The sequence below is a fragment of the Polypterus senegalus genome, chromosome 1 (genome assembly GCF_016835505.1).
Source record: "Polypterus senegalus isolate Bchr_013 chromosome 1, ASM1683550v1, whole genome shotgun sequence".
NCBI classification, from domain to species: Eukaryota; Metazoa; Chordata; class Cladistia; order Polypteriformes; family Polypteridae; genus Polypterus; species Polypterus senegalus.
The window spans coordinates 266,020,786-266,041,721 of record NC_053154.1 but is presented as its reverse complement, the minus strand read 5'-3'; the positions used below and the strand labels follow the sequence as shown (position 1 = coordinate 266,041,721).

The 20,936-nt window shown below is 36.2% G+C and overlaps 3 protein-coding genes across 4 annotated transcripts in view; 1 reads left to right on the top strand and 2 right to left on the bottom strand.

The window, feature by feature from the left end:
• The window catches only part of LOC120514549, a 107,827-nt gene extending 104,813 nt beyond the window's left edge, over positions 1-3,014 (bottom strand). Inside the window, exon 1 of the mRNA XM_039735023.1 lies at positions 2,759-3,014. The gene's annotated coding sequence lies outside the window, so the exon portion shown is untranslated. The remainder of the gene's footprint in view (positions 1-2,758) is intronic.
• A 135-nt stretch (positions 3,015-3,149) lies between these two features.
• Positions 3,150-20,936, top strand: part of samd8 (sterile alpha motif domain containing 8) — a 93,828-nt gene continuing 76,041 nt past the window's right edge. Inside the window, exon 1 of one of the 2 annotated variants that reach the window (XM_039773354.1) lies at positions 3,150-3,277. In XM_039773354.1, coding sequence (XP_039629288.1) covers positions 3,255-3,277 — 23 coding nt within the window. In that variant the 5' untranslated portion in view covers positions 3,150-3,254. The remainder of the gene's footprint in view (positions 3,278-20,936) is intronic. The other variant, XM_039773389.1, reaches the window with a different exon arrangement.
• On the bottom strand, positions 6,870-13,067 carry si:ch211-223p8.8 (dual specificity protein phosphatase 13A family protein). The gene is made up of 3 exons (XM_039773426.1): positions 12,826-13,067; positions 11,328-11,545; positions 6,870-7,542 (listed from the first exon to the last, which is right to left on the bottom strand). Exons 1-3 carry the CDS (start codon positions 13,014-13,016, stop codon positions 7,340-7,342), a joined length of 612 nt encoding a protein of 203 aa, XP_039629360.1. The 5' UTR covers positions 13,017-13,067; the 3' UTR covers positions 6,870-7,339.

The following is a 20,936-nucleotide window of genomic DNA, read 5'->3' as shown; positions in this document are numbered from 1 at the left end:
TTCATTGCCGGGAATGAAACTGCTGGAATTCCTGGCTGAACGGGAACGGCCAAGCTCGCATATATAGTGTGTAAAAATCGATCAAGAAATTACAGAGTTATAGTTGAAAATAATTAAGTGGTATGGTTTTTTGGCCCACGATGTAGTGTGTTGCTCATTAATTCAGACAACAATAGACCAGCAGCAGTCAGTCTCCCGGCTCCCACTAAGACTGAGCACAATGGACTGGGAGGTGTCTGCACTCTGCAGCTCATGAATGCTGGGACGGGGCAGAGTTTGTTGACGTCTGTGGCATGTGCTGTTGACAGTACAGGCTGGTGTCATCATCAGACAACAGCTTTGAACAGCAACTTGAAATTGCAATGCGTCAGTCTGTTGCATCCACATTATCTGTGCCAAGAAACTTGCCATCACAGAATGATGACAAGAAACTGGATGCATCAGTAAAAGCTGAAATGGCGGTGTTTCAGAGCAACGGCAAGCACGGCCGTTGTTTAGAACAAGTGTATCAGTATCTGATGACTGTGCTGCCTACTTCAGTAGAGGCAGAGCGTGCTTTCTCAGCGGCTGGTGTACTCTGCATGAAGGTGTGCTCTCTCCTGGACGACCGCACGCTCGACACGTGCTTTCTGTGCTCTTATTACGCAACTAACTAGATACATGTACTTGTATGACAGCATAAACTACTTGTAGTTAAGGTTAGTCTTTTATTGGTGTCAACATATTGCAGCAGTTTTATTAAAAATAAGTGTTGGTCATTCTAAAGCTTAAACCCATCCGGGAATGGATTCCCTAGTGTGTACAGACTCGGGAGAGCTGTGGTCTGACAAGGTCGGCGTTAGGAATTCATACTCGCCCATGTAATGTTATTCTCATTTACATGGTTAGATGTCAGCCGCCCCATCCCATCCTGCTTGCCACTATGTGAAGCTTTATTTGATCTGCCAAAGCCTTTCTTCATTTTCCTTCCAAAAAATCAGTTCATTAAATGCTCCATCAGCTTCAAAACTGCCATATTAAAATGACTGTTGCTCATGCGCCACATTAAGTTATTAAACCTTTTTTCGAGTCACTTTCTTTTATCGAGTATCTTCTTCTGCTGTCTTCCATTGAAATGTACGTGTACTGTTAACTTGTTGTTACATCATTGTTTCATGGGCTTTGAACCAAGGTAACTCTTAACTAATGTTACTTTATTTTATATAAGTTGTAGTGCTTTGATGTGCAGGTTTCTACTTTAAGATTTGGACTATAATGCATTGACCTTTTAAAGACACATTTCCACATTATTGTGTACTAATGTTGTAGCTGTGAGTAACGATTAAGAAAATGTGCACTTTCGTTGTGACTAATGTAAAGGCATTGGACTGAATGTTTTTTATCCCAGTGCACCCCATCCTGTGACCCGCAGCGAGGACCATCTCCAAAACCATCATACATCATAAAGAACTACATCAAATGCTGCTATAATATATAATAAAGCTTTTATCATGCTACATGATTACAACCATGCCAAACATAATTGGCTATAACACATACCAGAAATATTAGAATTTGCAAGCAGCAAAACAACTGGGAACAAGATTTAAAAAAAAAAATAAAAAAAAAGCCAAGCAGGAGCCATACCACTATATAACTAGGCTAAGACAAAAATCAGCACTCTAAATTCTTTTTCAGTTCAACAGCATCAAACATGTAGAAGTGTATGATATTTTAATCTAATTATTTTAATGTAACCCATTTTAAATGCATTAATCACTGCAAAGGTCCAAACATCAAGATTTGTACTGGACTACAGATTCAGTTTAGTTTAAAGCATGGACTGGTGAATGACTTTCCCCGAAGACAGCAAAGCAAATTAACTGCACATTTATAAAAAACTTATGTGGTTGATAATCTACAAGGATCCAAGAATATACTACAAAACATGAATGTATCCCATGTTCAAACTGACCATTGTTGATAAATGAACTTATTTAATTGGCAGCCTATTAATGTTTAGCAGTTGGTTAAAAAAAGAAGCAATTAAAAACAGGAATCACAGCTCTTTCAAAGAAGCAGTAAGGGGTTTCAGAATCTTAAGTGAAGTAACGAAAATGAAGCACAAAATGCCGAGCTGCAATTGCTGGAGAATCAAACTTAAGGACCACCTGTCTAAATGGAATTTACTACACAGGACACAGACAACTGATCAATTAATATAGTTTTGAATCTTACCATTGATTACCCACATATCCCTTCAATCAGCTGAAGCATAGCTCTCTCTCTCTCTCTATATATATATATATATATATATATATATATATATATATATATATATATATATATACATACACTGTATATATAATATCACATTTATGAACGTGTTTATATCCAATTTAGAAACAAGTGGGATCTTCAACTCGCCAGTATGAGACACAGGAATTACTAATCCCAGACTGAGTGACAGACCAACTCACGCATGCATCCATACTAAACAATTTCAAAATCTTCAACTTGATCTAAAACCGCTTCGAAAGAGATAGAACACGCACATGATGAACGCTACTCGCCGCGCCATACGATAAGACAATGAAGTATGGGAGCGCACTTCTTCATCTTTACGGAGAAACTCGATTTGGTTAAAGTGAGCATGGTGCAGTAACAGCGGGCGCAAGAAACTCGCCACTGTACACACGATGACCGCCTTGTCAGCTTCTGTTAGTTTTCAATGTTGTTTAATATCCGATCATTAAAATTCAATAACTACAGTACCTACCGTTAAAGAGTTTCGCAGTAATACGTACAGTGCGCTGCTTCATCTGGAAAATTGTAATAAACGGGATTAGAAACAACTCGGCACAAGCCTACAGAATAGACAATGAGAGCGTGTAGGCGAGGACCGCAGACTTTCAGTAGTCTCCAGGGAGCTGCCGTATTTGAGGCAGAAGTATTTCGAAATAAATCGCATTACTCGGCCCCGCCGACCACTAACGCACATTTGTGTGGTCATAAATATAATGTTAGCAGTAACTTTTAATCTTACAGGATTTAGGGTTCAACTTCCCATCGTCTATTGCTCCAAGCTTTCAACCCGCCTCCCAAACGTATTGGCACGACTGCATTCTACATTATGCAAATCAATAGTTAGGAATTGTGGGTAATTATAGTAAGACGCCGAGTGAAGTTTGCGTTGCCCCCTTTTTTTGCAAATCGTATTAGCAATTAAACTTCTATCCTTTGCAGTTTATGATGGAATAACCGGGAGAGATAATATGTCAACGAAAGCCGTAAAATGGTGCGTATTCATTGGTGTAATTGTAACACTTTAAAAGTAAATCTTATTTAATGGGAATGCATAATAGTTTGTAATTTAAATAAAAGTCTTTAGATTCAGTGTTTTGGGCAGGTTACCCCATTTTAATTTAATCAATTTCAGACATGCCTTCCCTGTCGAGTAGTAGTGCCAGAAAAGTTTGAAAGTGGTCTTCCTTTTTTGCCTTTTTTTCTTAGATAGTTTCACATTTATTTTATGAAGCAACTGTTTTAGAAACTCTGCTTCATATGTTTTATAACATGGTACATACAGTGAGCATCTTTTATATATTCCCCCGTCCATTTATACTCTGTCCAGATTAATAAAGTTTTTGCAGGTGAGGTGTGTGGCTCAGTAATACTCTGTTGAATACTAAATGCCTGTATTTATTTATTTTATGCAATTGACTTGTGCACCAGTCTTGTTTGTGTTGTGACTCAATAGTACGTGGCACTGCTTGAAAGCTGTGCTGTAGCCTAGATGAACAAAGAACCTAGTGAGCCATTGCAGCATAGATAAAAAGAATAATAATTTGTTATAGGCCGTTTGGGCTTGTGGCTCACACTTGGATGTTAAATGTTTCTGTCTCTAACTCAATGTGCAAGTCACGTTGTGCAGGACAATTAATCACGCTGTATTACAGTTGAAAAATGACCTGCAAACAACTGTAATATAGCTTTGTTCTTGTGATAACTTTCACCATAGAAAAGTCTAGGTCTAGTATAGTATGAGTGTAAGAATCAATTTAAATTAAAGATTTGATTAGAAAAAAGTATTGTAGGTTTTTTTTTCTGTCTGTTTGGTGGGCTGCAGCCTAGCATATGCCCAGTGCTGCCTGACATATTGATTTTTTCAAAACACACAATTTTCTGAAAGCACATTTAATAATAACCATTTGAGGTGGCTTGGGAGGCTGGTGAGAACGGCCCGTAGAAGGAACCAAGGAGAAATGGGCATGGAGTAGATCTAAAAGATTTTTGCCATTTATAATTTGGTTTCCCGAAAGCCTGGAAATCTATACTTCAAAGGAGATCGAATTTGCTGTGGGAGGAACCTAAATCCATACATTGTCGTGTTAGGATACTAAATTCATTATAAAAATGGATTCTTGGCCAGGTAAGTGACATCCAAAGGTTGTTTGTTCCAGTTCATCCAGCATAGTTCTAGGCACTGTAGTAGAGTGGTATGATAAATAGGATCAGAAACAACAATGAGGTCACAATTACATAATCCAGAGGGAGCCCCACCATTGGCAGTATGTGGAAAGTCTTTTTAGCATTTAATCCCCCTTTTTTGAAATACAATTTCAATTTACTGATGCTGTATGTTGTTAAATTTGGTAACATTTTAAAGGTTATCATCAGGTTTTGAATTTTTATACCAGTATTAAGAAAACCTATCCGCATTTGGAAAATCGATATTGAGCTTATCTGTCGAGGTAAGTATAATATAAACAATTTAACCAATTATAGAACACTATGATTAATTAATTTGGGTTTCCTATTAAGACATCAGCATTTGAAACCTTGATATAAAAATAGAGATAAATGTTAGAACGGGTACCATAGAAGTGAGGAGGAGTTGGTAGTTTGCGGAACTATTTCACCAATGTACTTGCAATTGCTGATGCAACTATAATGTACCCACCATATTCAGCAACAATTAAGAGTACTTCACAAACTTAAACACTCTGGGAACAAAATAAAGTGTTTATGTCTTTCCTAAACAGAAAATTGGATTCTTTATCGGCTGCAACTTTAGCTGTTACTCTATTATATTTCATTCGAGTTTGGTAATTTGGAATAGTCATTTCATTTGTTTCAGTTTCATCATCTGAAGTTCATGACATCTTTTTGTGCTAATGATTTTGGCTTTGAGAAATACGATGCATAAATTGACATCTAGCTTACCACTGTTTGCATGTATACATCTTTTGCCTTTTAGGTACCTGATGTTTTTCACAAATCAAGAGTGGGGACACCTAGTAAGTGAGACACCCCGTGAGCAATCAGTCAAGCCAATTTCCTCTTCCTCATAATAGTGTTTATTTAATAAAACTTTTATTTATTTTTGGAAAATATGCATTGCAATAGAAGTGATATGGCTATCAAACATAATTTTCAGTGAAACAAAATAAAGAAAATTAAAGGCCTGTTCAACCAGAAAAACAATCAATACCTTACTGAAAAAATTAAGATTTGTTATCACAAACCATGCTAAAGTTCCCATCCTATCCTAAAACTGAAATCTAGTTAAAAAAGAAGCTCACGGTGTCATAAAATAATATGATCAGACTATAGATAGTCGTTGTTTTTAATCTTGAAATGTCACATCATCAAAAATCTTTTTTTTTTTTAAAGACTAAAGCATTAATCACCTTTTATTTACAATAAGATGATGTGTTATTGTTCTCTTGTATTGTTTTTTCCTGTAATGGGAAAGTGTTTCTGTAATTTGTGGAACACTCAATTGAAAATAAACTTGGTTTATTTCTCAGTATTTAAGTAGATATTGAATTTGTCGTTTAAAATAGTTTAAGAATAAATCTGAAACATACATATCCATATAAAATTAATCTACTGATTTTTTTTTTTTTTTTCTGTCAACTGCATTTTTGCTTGTTTTTTTTTTCGAAGTGCAGCACATAGGGGATTTTAGTTGTCCTTTTCATTAAACTTGGTCTTTCAAAGCCATTAAATTTGAAAACCAGGTGTTACAGACTATTGTAGGCCTTATTGAAAACATCCAAGTCACTTAAACCTACTAGAAAAAAATATTAAAAAAAAAAGAAACCAAACTGTTTGATCAACAAAAGATCAAAGCATATTTGATAACTCCTGGATGTTTAGGCTTAGGTGATACAAGGCACTAAGTAAATTAAGAGAAACGTAAAGTTTTTTGAGCGAACAATAATGATTGCTTAAATAATTTGCATTGATATTCTCATCTTAGCTATTTTTCCAGCGGAAATTCATATAAAACAGACATAACTTTATTTGTCCCCGGGGGAATTTGGCTTTTTACAGCTCTTTAAAGAAACACATACATAAGTAGGTAGATAGGTAAGTAATTAAATAAATACATAAACATACACACACACTTTGGTGTAAATAAACACCACAATTATTATAAAGCATGAAAATTAAAAAGAAAGAAAACTTCTGACTTGGTAGTCCCAGTCACAGTGAGGGTTGTGGAGACGTATTGCCATTGTTATTAGGGAGCATTTCTTGACCTACTTATGCTGAGTAATTCGTTGACTGTACATCCTAAGTGAGACGATGTGCAACATTGTTCATAATGGCACTCAGTTTTGTTTTCATTGTTTTCTTTGCTATGATCTTCTGGGGCTCCAGAGTTTGTCCTATAACTGAGCTTGCCCACTTTAGTTAGTTTGTTAATTCAGTGAGCCTCTCTTGAAGTGATGTTACCAGCCTAGCACACCACAGCGCAGAAAATCACATTGGCCATCACAGAGTTGTAGAAGATGTGAAGGATGTCATTTCCCACATTAAAGAAAAAAGTCTCCTAAGGAAAAGAGCCATTCTGCCCTTTCTTATATATTGTAGTTCCTCTGTGTTAAGAGACGGTTGAACCTGTCATTAATGTGGACCCAAAGTACTTGTAGGAGTGGACCACATCTACATCCACTCATTAAATACTGACTGGATTTGCTGATGTTAAGATGCAGGCAATTGTCTTTGCACCAAGTAATAAACTTTTACACCTGACTTAAAGGACATAGCTATGCATTAAGAACTCTTGTCTGTATATTTACTTTGTCTCCTTGACAGACAAGATTTAACGTGTCTAAAAACATTTTTTTGATGCTTCTGCGTACATTTAGGCCAATATTCTTTGCCAAAGACCTTCCCACCTCCAAAAAGCCAGGGTTTGCTTGCGTTTTCTTGAACTGGTCATTAGAGCAACAAATGGTTTATGGGCTTTGTGGAAGTTAGAAATATACAGTGAACAGAAACCTGAAGATGGTGGTACAGTATATTAAAACTTTTAAGCATGCAGTAAAATAAACTAGTTTCACTTTTAAAAATGACTTCTTTCTTCTTGCAGTTTCATGTCCAGTGTTTGTAGCTGCTTTAAAAATCCTCGATTTGGAAATATCCATCTGTGTTCTTTCACTTTTTTAATAGCATCAACTAAGGAAAACTGATGGTAGATCATGAGATAGGCCAACACTAGGGAAGCAGATCGGCTCACCCCAACAGCACAATGCACAAAAAGTTTGGCTGAAGATAAAAATATTTTTCAGTTATTTTTTTATATTTAAAAATATATACACAAAACAAACAAAAAAAAAAACAACTGAAGAGTTGTTTTTCTTAGAAGAAAAGTAAATAGATATTTTAACTGATAGAATTAAAATAGATCATAGGTAAAACAGAATTGACATGGCACAAATGAAATAATTTTCTGGGATGGATGAAAATTTAAATTATCAATAAAAACATTATTGTCAGATTAATACACTGATGATTCTAACAAGAACACAAAATATATGAATTATTTTCACTTTGAGGATAGGTTACAAAGCTGAGCCATCTACATTATTTTATGGTGAATATAAGCTGTAAAAGTTAAAAACACTCTTTTCTTTAAAATTAAAAACACACTTTTCTTTAACAGATCTGATTCCATAATTAAAATTTGCTTTGCACTTTAGCTTTGCTTTTTATTTGCTGTTAACTTTATATTTTCCATGTAGTTTTAAGTGACACAATACAGAACAGACTTTCCTGAAACAACAATCCAATGACGACTGCTTTGTTCAGCAAAATTAATTTTCATCAACTGATTCACAGAAAACACATAGCATGTCTCTATTAATCGTGTTTCCCCATATACATTGGAATTATAAAGTTCAGAATCACACCAGAATTTAGATGTCTTTGTGCAGTTGCGTATCTGGGCCTTCCAGTTCATTTTCTATTTTGGTTAGATTTAGTTTTTCTGCTTTTTTTTAAGACGGTAGTGGACGCTTTTAGATGAAACCTTCAGTTTCTTGGTAATCTGTCACATGGAGTAGTCTACATTGCAAACAATAAACTGATGTGTTTATTGAAAAAGCTGTCTAGTTTTGTCCATTTTTGAACCCAGAATTAAACTTTAGGAATGCTAGGGTCCTGTGGTCACCGCCAGGGGGCACCCCAATGCCTGGAGAGTCCTGAACCTCAGCACTTCCGCCACACCAGGAAGTGCTGGGGGGAAGAAGACTGGGGACACCTGGAGTGCTTTCGGGTATGCAGCCGGCACTTCCGACACACTGAGGAGTGCCGGTGGAAGATTGCCAGTAAGCACCTGTAGCACATCTGGGTGGCCATAAAAGGGGCTGCCTTCCTTCATTCAGGGCTGGAATCGGGTGGAAGAGGACAAGGTCTGGAGGAGAGAGAAGAACGCGGTCTGAAGAAGAGGCATAGTGTGGTGTTGGCCTGGACTTTGGGGGTGAAGTGGGTTGTGTGCACTTTATTATTGTGTGTAAATAGTTGTAAATAAACGTGTGGTGGTGAATTTACCATGTCTTCCTTTCTGTGTCGGAGGCTCGTTCCACAAAACTTTTAAATGGTAGTATAGCAGGAAATACAAAATACTAATATTCCCAAAACACTATGGCTTCATTGCATTTTGCTGTCTTTTCTGCCTTCAGATTCAAAAGACATTGATAAGTTATTTTATGAATTCTATCCAGCCTTTCTGCTTTGCTTTAAAGCAGTTATGATTACACTTCAATTCAATATACTCTAGTCCAGTTGTTGTCAGCACATACAATATACTGTAGAGAATGTTTTTAACATAAGTATTCTGTTTTCATTGTAAAAGTAAATAAGCAAATAAAACCTTAATTCAGACATTACAACATCAGATGCACTCAAATACTCACATTATATTGTAGTCTAATATATCTGTCTAAGGGAATAGTAGAAACTGGCAATGCTTACCCAATGAGTTTATCATACATTAACCATACACGTGAATCGTCCAAGTGCACTCCTGCTCAGTGATAGCGTTTGGTCTTTCAAAATTCCCTAGAATGCTTTCTGTTAAGATATACAGTATATATTGCAGATACCTCATTTTTTTAAAGGACAACTCTTGGAACACTGGCTTGGTTTTTGCAGTTTTTTGTTATTTGGATATTTAGATGTGTATTGGGAGAGTTTGAAGTCAGAGTAAAGTGAGAAGAAAGTGTGAATTTGCAGTACATCAGCGTTGTGTAGGTTGATATTACCGCACATCTCTTTATTATCTGAGATTCCGGATTCCACAGGAAAATATGAGACAAGTCAAAACCTTTTATACATAAATGAAAAAGGGGCGGGGTGTCTCTAAATCTATTGCTGTGATTTGGTACTATTTACTATTTCTAATTATCTATTTGTGTCCTGATTTATGGAACTGAGAAATAACCTTTTTTTTTTAGAGATACATGCTTGCTGTCTGTTTAATTTAATTAAATGTTTGACTAAACTGTAAAATGTAAAATATATGATGTTCACCTAAAAACATATTTAACATGGGAAGAATAAATATTTTATTACCACTGTGAATAACAGATTGGCAATACACAAAATAACACTATTTGTAAATCTTTAGATATTGAGATGCAACATATGTGACTGTGAATTACATTATTACACTTTCCTTGATTTAACAACATTTTTTGTAACATCTCAACACACAGCTCTAAATGAGAGGTTTAAAAATTCTGGAATAACAACATGTAAATATAGAATTATGTTGCCAGGACATTATTTTATTGGTATATAAGTCATAAAATAATATTTAATATTAAAAATATTAGAAAGTATTTCTCTTTGGAAAAACTGTGCCATAGGTATATAGCTGTGGCTATTGGTGTGTTGATCTGACCGCAGCTCTTAAGTAGTCTAACAGTGTAATGCATAGGATACACACTGTGTAGCTTGAAATCTGTTCTGTTAAAATATCATACTAGCTAAGTTTTCCTGAACTTACCTGAGTGAGACACCATCATCACAACCTGCATGGTGCTGTTTCTTTGTCTGTAGATCGCACTATATTATTTCTTGCCGCTTGTTGACAAAGTGTGTGTGCAGAATTTCAAGTGTGTGGCTTGAATAACAAATACAGCAAACAAAGAGAAATTATGCTCAAAATAGAGATTGGGCAGCATGGTATCCTAGTGGGTTTCCTCCGGGCACTCCGGTTTCCTCCCACAATCCAAAGACATGCAGGTTAGGTGGATTGGTGATTCTAAATTGGCCCTAGTGTGTGCTTGGTGTGTGGGTATGTTTGTGTGTGTCCTGCGGTGGGTTGGCACCCTGCCCAGGATTGGTTCCTGCCTTGTGCCCTGTGTTGGCTGGGATTGGCTCCAGCAGACCCCCGTGACCCTATTTGGATTCAGCGGGTTAGACAATGGATGGATGGATGGTATCCTAGTGTCTGTTGATCTGATCCTAATTATAAGGAATTTAATATTCTCATGCAAAATTTCATGCATATCATGGACTTCTTATTTTGTACATGTAATTTCCTCTGCTGACTCCAAATTATTCCCACCGTCTAAAAACACATGGTTAGGTGAATTGCTTCTGAGGGATTAACAGTGCCATGCAGTATGCATGCATGTCTATCTGAGACTGGTTGACTGCTTTGTGGCAGATTTTGGGCTGAAAACAGCTGTTTGTTTGAAATAGTGATTACAAAATAGCTTTTTGTTCTTTTTCCAGGACAATTTATTTTTATATTTAATACATTGTAATGTATTTTTTGAAAAGGAAAGGCCTGGGAAAATGGGAAGATAACCAATTCCTCTTCAAAAACAATGTTAATTTATTGTAATAGATATGTATTTATTGGATGGTTCTCATTTGTCAAAATATTTCATAAGGATACACACAGTTTCATTGGGTAATGGCAGCATTTGTCCTTGGAGTTTTTAAGTAGATGTCTGAATTAACTATACTGTTTTATTTATGAAACACAGGCAAGACATCCATTTAAATACACTGAAATCTTTAAATGAAAGATAGCTAACCTCCTGGAGAAGTCACAGCCTTATGTATAAAATCAGAAGCAGAATAGAAATATTTGCTTAAATCAAAGTTTGGCAGATCATCAGCTGGGACGCCATAGTAATCCACTGTAGTACCATAAAAGTCATGGCTTCCTTTGCAGCACATTTTACCATGTGCAGCATTCAAAACATGTGTGATGCCCATTTTCCAAAGACTGTATCTGTCATGGGCCAGAAACCTGCAAAAATTAAAATAAAGTTAGACCGAGATACATTTCTTGTCACTTAACTCCTCTGTCTTTTTAATCAATGTCTTCTTTCATTTTTATCAATCAATCAATCAATCAACATTTATTTATATAGCACATATTCATACAAAAAAAAATGTAGCTCAAAGTGCTTTACAAAATTTATGTGATGTCAGTGCACAAATTGAGCAATCTTTTTTCATTATTTTTATTAATTGCTTTTTAATAGTTATGTATTGAAATTATAAAACACTTTTTAAATTCAATATTGATGTAAATGATTGATTTACATAAATTAAACTTTATAGCCTGGTGATGACCAGTTTAGCGCTGCTTTGTTGCTGTTCCAGGGACTTGGGTTCAAATCCAAGCTCAGTCAGGTGGACTTTATATGGGGCCTTTCATGTTAATGTGGATTTTTTCCCAGATGCTGTAGTTACCTCCCTTATCCTAAAGACATGCAGGATAGCTTCACAGAGGACCCTAAATTGTCCAGTTGGCATACATTGCAGTGTTTGTTTCTGCTTTGTGTCTGGCACTGCTGAAGTTGACTTCGGCTCCTTTTGAGCTGATAGGTGGAGCCAGTATACTTAGGAAAGTAAGGATGTTTATTAATTTTGAATCTCACCCACTCTGTTATCATATAATTTGAAAATAAATGGATAGTTGGATCTTTCAAGTTTTAGGAGTTTAAGGAAGGTGCATACTTTCCTAAAGAGTGGAGTGTAAAACTGAGTTAGCATTATACAGTTGAAGAAGTCTGTTCCCACCAGAGTACCAATTTGCAGTGAACAAGAGTCCGTCCAATCCACAGTTGGCTCATAAACAGCCACCTGTCAATTTTAACTTTGGTCACAATCAAATTGAAACTACAGACTTAGTTAAGAGCACCAAGGAAAAAGCAGAAACACACTCTAAATGTGGTGCCAATGTGACACAATAAATGCACTGTATGTACTGTAAATAAATGCAAAGCCAATAACTAATAACTGATTTGAATTATTCAAGACTTAAATGTTTTTCCAACTTTACACAAATATGTTATTATCCTGTTATATGAACTGATATCCTATCAGTTCATATAAAATAGTCTGCTTACTTTTGCTTTAATGTATGAAAACATTCCTCTTTTTCAATCATAAACTTTATTAAATACATTCTACTTCCAATACATCAAATTTTATATATGTTATATGTTTTAATAACTATATGAGAGCTTTGTTTTTGGAAAAAGTGCACTATGCTAAGTTATTAAACTACCCGGTACTTACATATCTCCCAGAAATAGGTCTGGCCACACTTCATCTGCATGGTTGCATGATGTTTTCCCACTGTGCAGTATTTCCTCTAATTCTTTAACTGATGGCGTTTTAGGTTCTGGTTGTGAAATTTCAAAAGATGCATTTATGTTAGTTGATGATAATTCATTTCCAGACATTTCAGAAATTATTGATTTTTTCATATATTCTAGTGATTGTGTCTCTTCAGTCTCGGAGACTGTTATTTCACTTACTATATTTATCTGCCTTTGATGTGTATGAACAGGTGGAGACTTGAACAGTTTTAGTCTGTGAAGTGAAGATGATATCTGCAAGCTTTACACTTTAATGGAATCCATTAAAATCACAGGATGGAAAACCATAATATAACACCATTTTATACAGTTTATTGAACAGAATAATCCAAAATGTTAATCATTACCATGTTTCAAATACCTTTAAATAATTAAATATTCTTTCCAGTCTTGGACACTACATGGAGTTTGCATGTGTCTGTCTTGTTTGTCTGAGTTTTTCTGTGGGCACTCTGGTTTTTCTGTTATATCTGTTATATTATATACACACATGTTAAATAATAGGCATCTCTATATTGATCCAGTGCGAGTGATTTTTGAGATTAACATGATTATGCCTGGCAATGAGCAAACAAACTGTCCAGATTTGTATCCTGCCTTGTGCTGGACATTATCAGGATAAGTTTCAACTGCTTGATCATGCCTTGAATTATGTAGGATTGATAATAGTTAGATATACTTTCTCATGAGATATTTATGTTAAAATGCATTTATTAAAAAATGTTCTACTTATTTTAAAGATGATAAGACACAATCTAATGAGTTTTTGACACATTATAAATACCACAGCTAGACACTGTTAGTGCAGAGGAACTGGATGTACCTATGACAATCTCAAAATTTGAAAAAAACTTGATGCTATAAACTCACTCCAGAGTGAGAAAGCAGTAGACCCTGATGGATACCCGGTGGAATTTTATAAATACTAGGGGGCTTTGCCCCTTCCTCGCTTCACTTGCCAACCCCCTTTTTTGTTTTTCCGGATACACACTTTTAAGATTTTTTTTTCTTTGAATTGTTACTATTTCATTAGTTTCACTTTTATTAAGAACTTCTGTAAAAACAATATTTGGAATCTTTCGAAACCCAATGTGCTGAATCTTTTTAATGAGGTCAGTGAGACATGTGTTTAATGACTTTGTACCATAATTCAAGACGATCTACATCATAAGCAGTTAATAATTTTTTTTGCAAAGTAACCAGTAAATGCATGTGAGGTAAACTCCGTTTTTGATATTCTCTTGACTTAAACTTCAAAACCTTACAATATTTACATACTTATTCGACCTCTATTCGCCTTATTTCTCCGAGTAATAATTTCTCTTTCTTTGCGCTAATGCGATGTTTACTTTCTTTGTTTTGACACTTGTCGTTTTTTTCTGCTTTCATACTCTGTTACCTTGCTCTGCATGTGTTTCGCACCTACGTTTTTTTTGAGTCTTTTGAATTTCAGTTTTCATTATCTCTATCCTGCTCTGTATGTGTTTGGCCCCCTTGTTTTTTAACCTCTTTATGACGTTTTACTTTGTTTTCTACTCTGTCTTTTATTTCTGACCTTGCTTTATCCTGCTTTTTTTTCATTGACACCTGGGGCCTCATGTATAAACGGTGCGCATATCCTATCGTACACAAGTTCTCCTCTCGGTTTTGCAGACTGGCGGCACCCAGCGTCAAAGCAGTGCTACTGTTTCTGTGTGGTTATCTTTCTTTTTCAGATCCACATCCCTGATGCGGCTTTATAAATACACTGAAATTAACTGCATATTGCTTATTAGTTTAATGCATCTGATTGTAATTAACCTGTAACAATATAATGGTACACAGAATGGTCACACTATTCCAAATACCATAACTGCTTTAGTGTTGTTACTCTCACTGCACCTTCTTCTTTCAGCTGCTTCCGTATAGGGGTTGCCACATCGGATCAATTTTTTCCATATTACTCTCACTGCACCACTCGGAGTATTTATATCACTGTATCTGAGTATGAATCACAGCTCTACAGCAGCTGACTGGAAAGAGAATTATCGGTATAAGGCATCAAGCACACGCTGCCTCAGCCATTCACTATTTGAACTGCTCTCTTCCGACAAACGCTTCAGAGTCTTTCCTGCACTGACCTCGCAGTTCAGAAACAGTTTCATTACAAGAACTCTAAACACACTCCATCAGTCCATCAAGTGCTACTTGTAGAACTGTTTGTACTTATAAGTACAATTACCTCACTGTAAACTTACGATACAGTTATAATATTGCACAACCTGAGCCACTTTATAAAGTGCATATTTACATATGAATTACATATGAATTGATGACAATATAATTTTTTAAGATGAAATGCAGCAAAATGTTTATTATACAGATAAAACTTTCACTTTAACTACATGGTGCCGCAGCGCTAGCCAGGAGCTGGAACTCCGTTCATGGTTTGTTTCTGCCTCGCACTGTATTCTTGCTATGGCTGGCACGACACTGGAAGGATAAATGGATAGAATAATTAAACATTACGAAGATATTTCGATGTTCCTTAAAAGTTTTGAAGAATCTGCGTTCTGAGCTTACTGATGGCTTAACGTCTATTACAAAGCTGATTGTGTGGCGATTGGGTATTTGGAGAAAGAAAAGTAAGGATAGGAATTGGGGGTTAGTATGTTTTGAAAGAGACTACTTCTGTAATAAAGTATTTCATTGAAGGTAGCGCATGGCATAGCAAGCATGTTACGTGAGACATGAACAATCACAGTGTTCCCATTTTAATAACATGCTTTAACTCCTATCATCATGAAAATGATATGTATACTTCTCAGTATTTCCATTATTCAGAGAGCTGTAATATTACAAATGTAATGGTTTCTGTGTCCTGTCGGAGGAAGAGCACATAGACCACATAGAAGATCAAATACAAAACAAAGCATTTAATGTGCTACTTTAGTTATGATCGGATTTGAGAAACTAGTAAATTAAACGATTTTAAGATGAAGTTTATGATGTTCCACTTTAGTGACAAAAAAAATGATTAAAGCGGAAATTTCGAGATTAAAGTTTACATTTCGTTGTTTTTTTCCAGTGTGTGCCTATTTTTTTTCTCTGTACCCTAATAAGCTTTCATATGACACTCTGACGGTGGGCTACGATTCGCCTTTTCACAGCAACTTTGATATGTGACAACTTCTTTTTTATTTTGGGTACTTAGCAACTTTGTGATCTTGAGCTTTCGAGTTTCTCCGACACACTACATCACTCAATTAACTTCCTTTTGTTGTTTATACCACTGTTTAAATCAACAAATAGTAAGTTTTTCCTTGCCTCCACTTGGTATTCGCTGAAATTTTTCTGTTTTCCCTCGTACTTTTGCCTTTCTCATTTCACAGAAGGCTGATCTTAAGGGCTATTTATATTGATTTGCATATTCAAAGAGGCGTAATTCTGGGAGGAGTTGGGGCAGGACAGAAGGCGTGTGCGTTAATTTTCACACTGACTGGGATTTATGTAGCGGAAGAACGTGGAAGTTGGCGAACGCACAGATTTATGCATCTGGATTTTTTTGTGCGTAAGCACATTTCCGCTTTTGTGTTTACATCATGTTATAGTGCGAATTCAACGCACTGCGTTATGCATGAGGCCCCTGGTCCGTGATAATTATTTTCTCTTTTTCGAGTAATAATTTCCATTTGTTTGTGCTACTGCAATCTTTACTTTCTTTTTTTTATACTTTCTACTTTTCTTACTTTCATATTCTTTATCTTTCTCCACATGTGTATCGCGCTGTTTTTTTGAGCCTTTCGATTCCCACTGCTTTCATAATCGCTAACCTGCTCTGCATGAGTATAGCGCCAACGTCCGGATTGGACGTGCTTTTATTTTTCAGTTCCACTTGTTCTGGGCTGATAATTACTTTCCTTATTTTCTGAATTTGCACCTAGATTATTCTTTTTCTTTTTTGTCTCTCCAACACTTTTGGAGTTTTCTCCGCGGTGCTTTCTTCTTCGCTTAGTTGTCTACGTTCCATTTATAACCTATTGTCCTTATACGCTTTATTTGCGCTGAGAGCCCTGGATCTGTGTGTGCTCAAAGCCAAAACACGACTGAGTGTGTTGCTGCCTGTGCTCTTATTTGGTGGTAAGTAGGGCGTGTCTTGCAAGAATCTCATGTTCTACATCATTGCGAGACAGTCCTGGGTCAGTCTCTTGGCACAAAGTCTCATGATTAAGGTCCCTTCGAGATGCTCCGTGGCCAATCTCTTTAGTCTCGCGGCTCTTTGAAGTGTCTTCCGTGATCTTAACGTGAATATCACGTCTCGTTGCCCTACTGTTTCTCTCCTGGATTTTTTTAATAATAGAGATAAATTTCAAACAAGTTAGCTCCACTAATTTTAGCAACGTTTATAGAAGCTAGAGACAACAAGCGTCTACCTCAAACTTTTTGCTAACCATTAATTGCCATCTTTCCAAAGAAGAATAAGGAATTGTTAGAATGTGCATCATGCTGACCAATTTCACTTCTGAATAAAGATGTTAAAATACCTTCCAAAGTTCTCTCTACAAGAATTAAGAAAGTGCTTCCTTCTGAAATATCACAAGACCAAACTGGAATTTTTTAAAGGCGGATACTTAGCTTCTAATCTTCAATGTCTGTTAGATTTTATGGGTGAGCATATTAAATTAAAAACACCAGTGATCTTATTATCAAAGCATTTGACATTGTTGAATAGGACTACCTATTCACCACATTGAACATATTTGGGCCAAACATATGTGCATGGATCAAACTACTCTACAGTAATCCCTTCTCGTTTACGGGGGTTGCGTTCCAGACCCCCCCGCGATAGGTGAAAATCCGCAAAGTAGAAACCATATGTTTGTATGGTTATTTTTATATATTTTAAGCCCTTTTAAACTCTCCCACACTGTTTATAAATATTCCCTGCACAGTTATACAACATAATCCCTTTGTATTCTCTTAGATATTAGGTAAGATTCATTGAAATTATGTATGTAAACACACTGTTTATATACAGTAAAACCTAAATATTATTTTAAAGATATCGAGTGTCTCCGATATCACATATGTTACAGCCATTACGATAGACAGGCCACCAGCAATAAATACGTACAATGCAAGAAAAATTGTATACAGTAAATGTGTGTACAGTGACACTAAATGTACGTACATGTACTAAGTACTGTAAGTAGAAAATTAATTATGGTTACTCACCAACAATGACACGATGACTTGTCCGATAACAATGAGTTTAATTTTACTGCACAACAAAGTAGAGCCACTTCAGGCGACTGTGTAGCACCGCCGTTGTTGTTCTTCCGGCAGTCTTCAATCCAAATCCCTAAAGCAGATTCCATCCAGACCACTGCCTTATTACACTTACAACTCGTTTTGCACCCTGGTTAAAAGGATACTGCGGCCATAGATCTTATATTCCTTTCCTACTTTTTAAATAAAAAGAATCGTAGCCTCATTGATGCTATAATGGCGTCCTACAGCGGTGTAGCTTTTCCCTTCCTTCAACAAATCCAAAACGTTTACCTTTTCGGCAATCGTTAACATCTTCCGTTGACACTTGGGCACAGCCCCTGAAGCAGTAGCAGGAGCAGATCGTTTTGGAGCCATAATGAAGGGCTTGACTATGCACAAAGATAAACGCAAAAGAGCACAAAAGTTAACTCTTTACACAGCGAAACACATTGATGCTGAATGAGCGAGACAAGACTTCCTGGTTAACACTGCATTCAGCACACAGGAACTTAACTGCGTGCTCTGATTGGTTAGCTTCTCAGCCATCCGCCAATAGCGTGCCTTGTATGAAATCAACTGAGGAAGCATGTACAGGAAGTAAAAACACCCATTGTCCGCAGAACCCGCGAAGCAGCGAAAAATGTGTTATATATTTAGTTATGCTTACATATAAAATCCGCGATAGAGTGAAGTCGCGAAAGTCGAAGCGCGATATAGCGAGCGATTACTGTATACCATTCCAGAAGCCTTTGTTTGTATTAGCAACTTTATTTCAAACTGTGGTACTTGACAAGGATGCCCCTTATCACCATTGCTCTTTGCAATTGCCATTGAGCCTTTGACCGTTTACTTTCTAAATGTATCAGAGATAAAGGGAATTAATAGAGAAGGACTTGAAAAAAAAATACCACTTTATGCAGATGATATGGTACTGTTTATATTAGACTCACACAATACTGTAACAGCAGTCCTCAATGCACTAGCAGAATATTAGAATATATCTGGACTGAAAATTAAGTTGAATAAAAGTGTGCATTTTCCAGTGAACTCTCTAGTTTTAGAACTGGACACTTTCCCATTTATTTTAGTAGATCAGTTCAAATATGGAGGTGTAATCATTTAAAGTAAATATAAAGATCTTTTTCAACAACATTTTGTTCTCTGCATGGAAATAATGAAACGATGTGAACAGTTGATCTACCCTCCATTTCACATTAGAGGGGAGATCAATACTGTCAAAATGAACATCCTTCCCAAGCTTTCATATCTTTTTCAGAGCATCCTTGTGTACATTAACAAATCATTCTTTAAGAAATTAAATTCAATTATAGCCTCATTTATTTGTAATTCGAAACATCCACGCTTCCAAAGGGAGACTACAATGAATTAAAGCAGATGGCCACATGGCTCTACCTAACTTTTACTTTTATTACTGGGTGGCAAATAAACAGGCTATAAAAATTTGGGGTCTCATGTATAATCACTACGTATGCACAAAAATGTTGTGTATGCCCGTTTCCATGCTCACATTGAGATGTATAAAAACTAAACTTGGAGTAATGCCATTCACATTTTCATGGCAGCCTCAGACCATGCATAAGCAGGTTTCTGCTCAGTTTTGTAAACGGGAGGCAGCCAGCATCAAAGCAGTGCTACTGTTTCTTTGTGGTTTCCCTTTCTTTTTTATATTTGCCTATTACACAAGAGTTTATCAAATACACTGAAATTAATTGCATATCATTTACAAATTTGAAGCCCTTTTTTGTAATCTGTCTATAACAATATAATGGTGTTTGGAATGGTTAAACTGTTCCAACTACCATTGCTGCCTTAGCATTGTTAGCATTGCAAATGGAAGCATTGGAATGGAGCACATATTTAGAGATCATACTGACTTTTTGTCCCATGATGATGACTGGCTTCTAAGTTGATTTAGATTTCCAAGAGGTATCCTCTTGGGACTGTGTGCTGAACTGGGGCTGGATTTACAAAGGCGGACTTTGAGGAATTGTGCTCTACCTACTCCTTTGCAAGTTCTGTCCATCCTTGGCTTTTTAGCCACAGGAGCTTTTCAACGTGAACTGGCTGACTGATAATGTATGGAATTTATCTGCTTGTCATCCATATATACAGTATAAGATTTCCTTACACTGTGATTGAATGGGCAAACATCCAAGTGCAATTCGCAGCAACATCTGGTTTTCCAAATGTGATCGGAGAGATCGACTACATGCACATTGCTACTGTATACAAGCACCTTAAGAGAATGAATTTGCTTATTTAAATAAAAAGCATTCCCTCTATTAATGTGAAAAGTACCTGTGATGCAAAAATTCTACTCATTAATATTGTGGTGTGATATGTAAGTGTCTCACCAATAATTGCAGTGGCTTGCTGCTCAAACAATGTAAACCCCAGAATTCCGGTACCTCATCCACAGACAGTGGTCTGCTACTTGCCTTTTCATGTCAACTTTGATATCTTACAACTTCTTTTTTATTTCGGGCACTGTGCAGCTTTCTGAAGTTGAACTTTTAAGTGCCTCTGTCACACTGTGTCTCTCCATCAGTTTACTTTTGTTGATTATTCCACTGCTTAAGCACCAAATAGTATGTTATTCCTTGCCTCCACTTCATTGAAAAAGATCTCCATTTCGCATTTGCTAAAATTCTTTTTTTACACGTGCTTTTGTCATTGTCTTTTAAAAAAAAAAAACACTGAATGAATGGGGAATTTTATATTGATTTGCATATTCAAATATGCAAAATTCTGTGAGGA